Genomic DNA, 3,819 nt, shown 5'->3' on the forward strand with positions numbered 1-3,819 from the left:
ACCATATCCAGATGGCTGCCTGTGGTTTGATAACTGTGTCCCACACATGCTGCGCAAAATGTGTGTAGGTGTCTCAAATCTATGAATATGCTTAGTTTAAGCAGAGATTAGGGAATGGGAGGGAACATTTTTGACCTGTGGCTTCAGCCAAGCTAAATTCACAACTTTACTTTTTTCCTTCTTACTAATTAACATTGTAAACAATCATCTTGACAAGCATCAGTTCTCACCATCTCTCGGGAGTATATTCAGGCATTTATAAAATAAAAACCACTAATTCCTCATTTAAGACTATTATCTTGTCAAACTACAGTGCAAAGAGCACAGGTGGAACACAAGGTAAAATGGAGGGATTCTAAATTGAATCTGGTTGCCTTTTTAAGTGCCGCATTTCCTGTGCATTTCTGGTTGGTTGCTTATCTATGCCTTAATGAGTTTGGAACACCTGCTTAATTCTGTCTCTTTCAGAACACTTGTCTCTGTGGTGGTCTGCAGGGACCAAAGCACCTGCTGATGGAGTCTGCTGAGCTGTCTCAAGAGCCACGGGTTCTTTTCTCCACAACCTTTCTTCCTGCTGTCATGTCTCAGAAACATCACAGTTTCTGCTGTGCTGACACTCCCTTCCAGTAGTCCAGAATGTCATGGAGATCCTCATCCTTTGCAAACTGCACCTTCTTTCGAAGAGCATGGCCAGCGGCTATGTAGGCCTCCTCACGGGGGCTTTTCTTGTAGGGCCGGAAGCGCTCCCAGATTTTAAGAGTGCTCTCGGAGGAGTACTCAGGGCTGGAGGAATACCCTGAGTAATTGTGGTGGCGGGGAGAAAGCTGGGAGTAGGCAGTGTCCTTCTTGGTGCGAGTGAGAGGCTTTAGAAAGGAGGCTTTCTGGGCAGGGGAGTCAGTGGCACCCTCATAGTAGAGGGCGGGGAAGGAGTGTCGGTGCTCTGAGCAGTGGTAGTCTGGGTGCACCTCCAAGTGGTGCTGCTGAGTTGTGCTGCCCCCACCTCCGACCACAACACCACACCCACCCGAACCACCACTACCACCACCGGCTCCCCCTCCACCCCCGCTGCCACCATCTCCTCTGCCATTACTGACTCCCTGAACACCTATTAAGGGCAACCTCTCTACTGGCTCCCCGCACCGAATAGGGCTGCCTTTCCCAGGGTACTTGCATGACTCTGGGCTTCGAGGGTCAGGGACGTCCAGACTGAAGACCCGAGCACTTTTGACAGAGCCACCGGAAGAAACACTGCAGCGGTTTTTAACAGAGTTGATGGGAACAACTGCAGCATCCGCACTGAGTTGCCTCTGCAAGGGCCGTGATGCTGTAGCTGGGGGTGGGTCCCTGTAGGGAGGGGAGAGAAAGCCCCCTCCGCTGATGCCGGGCCGCTCAGAAAGGGGCAAAACAAGAGGAACAGGAGGTGGAGGACGGATTTTAGGGGACGACATGATCTGGCATGCCTCTGTGATGGTAGGGGAAAGTGGAATTAGCCCCCTGGCTAAGGAAGAGACACTAGGAGGTGGTGGAGAGGCAGTGTTATCTGCTGTAGTCGCAGTGGCCGCAGCTGCTGCCACAACAGCTACAGAGTCTAGTTTGAGTGCATCAATGCAGTTATTGATAATCTGGTTTACCTTGTCCACCTCCTTGGCAATGGTGGAGATCTCGGATGTTGAATCTCGGCCATCATCATCAGAGTCATCTCCTCCATTAATCCCATTTTCATTTCTTGTGATTTCTTCCCTTGACCCTGTTACTACTCCATCTCTCACTCGATCCTCTCCTCCTGCTGACGTTCGTACATCCATGTAGTTGCCCTTATTGGCAGCCATGGCTTCTGAGAAAGCTGTAGCCATCTTCTCCACTTGAGGCAGGGAAGAAAGTCGAGAAGAGGTGGTGTTGGCTGAGCCGTGAAGGATACCCAAGCTGGAGGATGCTGACTGGGTCAGCTTGCTGTGGTGGTGTTGATGATGGGACTGGTCATGGAGTTTCTGCAAGGCTGAAGGATCCTTAGCTGCTGCAGCAGCTACTTCTGGCCCATAGCGCATCTCTAAAATAGTTTTCTTAACACTAATTGCCTTTTCTTTCTCCTCCTGCATTCGACGCCTGCGTAAGCAGTAATACACCAAGCCCAACACAATGACCATCCCAAACAGGCAGCCTAGAATGGTCATAATGTAATGGGTGGTGGTAGAAGGGGTTGCTTTCAAGTCATCACGCCCTGGAGCCCGAGTTGCAAAACACAGACAAGTGTGATTGTATCGCTGTGAATTGCGAATGGAGGCAACACAAAATGTGTAATTTGTGTGGGGCTTTAGGTTGTTTAGTGTGACAATCTCTTTCTTGTTCTTTAAGTTTGTAACATCTGACACATAGGTGTGGTTGTACTGCACTAAGATGTACATCTTACTGTAGGGCTTGGGTATTTGAACCAAGAGGGATGCGGTGGAGAGGGAGACCGTTTGCAACTTAATAGTGGGACTATACGTGGGGTCTGTTGTTGATGAAGCTGTGGGCTGGTGATAAGGTCCCATCTGATCATAAATATCCATCCCCATCCCAGAAGAGTCCAAGTCAGGAGGCAGGGCGGTTATGCCAGTAACAATCACTCCATCTTTACACATAGATGCCAGGATGGATCGAGCATTTCTTCCATGATTACCTCTAGGACTCAGGAGAGGGTAGCCAAAAAGTTCCTTTGGCGTCTCACACAGGAGCCTGTCATAGGTGTGAGTGACATTGTCAAATGCCTCCAACCAAATAAGAAAGCTGTACAAGTCACAGCCACAATGAAAAGGATTTCCAGCCAGTTCGCACACTATCAGCCGCCCACCCAAAATGGTGAATGTGGATGAATCCAGCTTTGCTAATTTATTAGAGGAAAGATCGAGACTGCTAAGGCTTGGGCACTCCCAGAAGGCATTGATTGCAATTACCTCTATAAGGTTATGCTGCAGATATAGGCACTGCATTCGACCCAACCCTCGTAGCATGCCCTCTGTGAGGTTGGTTAACTTGTTATATCCCAACTGCAAGACCTGTAGATTGGCCTGTCCTGCGAAGGCACCGTCCTCAATGTAGGAGATTTCATTCTTAGTGAGGTTGAGGTCGGTAAGGTTGGTAAATCGGCTGAGGGAGCTGAAGAAAATTGCCTTGAGCTTGTTTTCATTCAGCCGTAAGTCATGGACAGTGTTGTTAATGTGCTGTGGGATTGTCTCATATGGAGGCTGGTTCTGACTGCAGATTGCCAGCCACACGTAGCCTTTATCCCCCTCAATTAGCCAGCAGTCACCCCTCACGAATGAAGGTGCATGGAGGAAGAGAAAAATAGGGAGAGAAAGGATGAGAAAGGAGGGTGGAAATGCACAAGGTAAGCTGAACCTGCAGGCCATTTTTTGGACCAAAAACTGGATTTGTTTTGATCAAGGAGGGAAACGAACGAGGTTAGGGCTCAAAATAAGAAAAAATTATCACAGGAGATGGGTGGCCAATAGGATTACAAAGACACAGGTTCTGGGAAAAACGTGTCTTGAGGGCAGTCACAGCTGTTCAGGAACCATAATGCCAAACATTGTCTCCATTTTACGTGGTCCGTGTTACAGGGTTATAGTGTCGCTTGCCACAGCTGTAACTCATGGTCTTTGACTTCTTGACTGCTCTCCTTTTGAACTGCCGAACAATGCTTTCAATCCGTCAGTTTTTGGATCTGTATAAGAGACAAAAGGTGGGGAGAGAAAATTGAGAAATTATTGTATTTTTTTTATTAGTGTTTTATGCTTTAATTATAAACAAAGGAGGATTCGAAAACCATTCATGCATTAA

The 3,819-nt window shown here is 48.1% G+C and overlaps 1 protein-coding gene across 1 annotated transcript; it reads right to left on the minus strand.

Moving 5' to 3' along the window:
* Positions 1–593: 593 nt before the first annotated feature.
* elfn2a (extracellular leucine-rich repeat and fibronectin type III domain containing 2a) lies at positions 594–3,389 on the minus strand (the record flags this gene model as incomplete). Its single annotated transcript, XM_081384761.1, has 1 exon — positions 594–3,389. One exon carries the CDS (start codon positions 3,387–3,389, stop codon positions 594–596), a length of 2,796 nt encoding a protein of 931 aa, XP_081240887.1.
* Positions 3,390–3,819: the final 430 nt, after the last annotated feature.

This window comes from Scardinius erythrophthalmus (assembly GCF_964197995.2).
Source record: "Scardinius erythrophthalmus genome assembly, chromosome: 14".
In the NCBI taxonomy this organism is placed as follows: Eukaryota; Metazoa; Chordata; class Actinopteri; order Cypriniformes; family Leuciscidae; genus Scardinius; species Scardinius erythrophthalmus.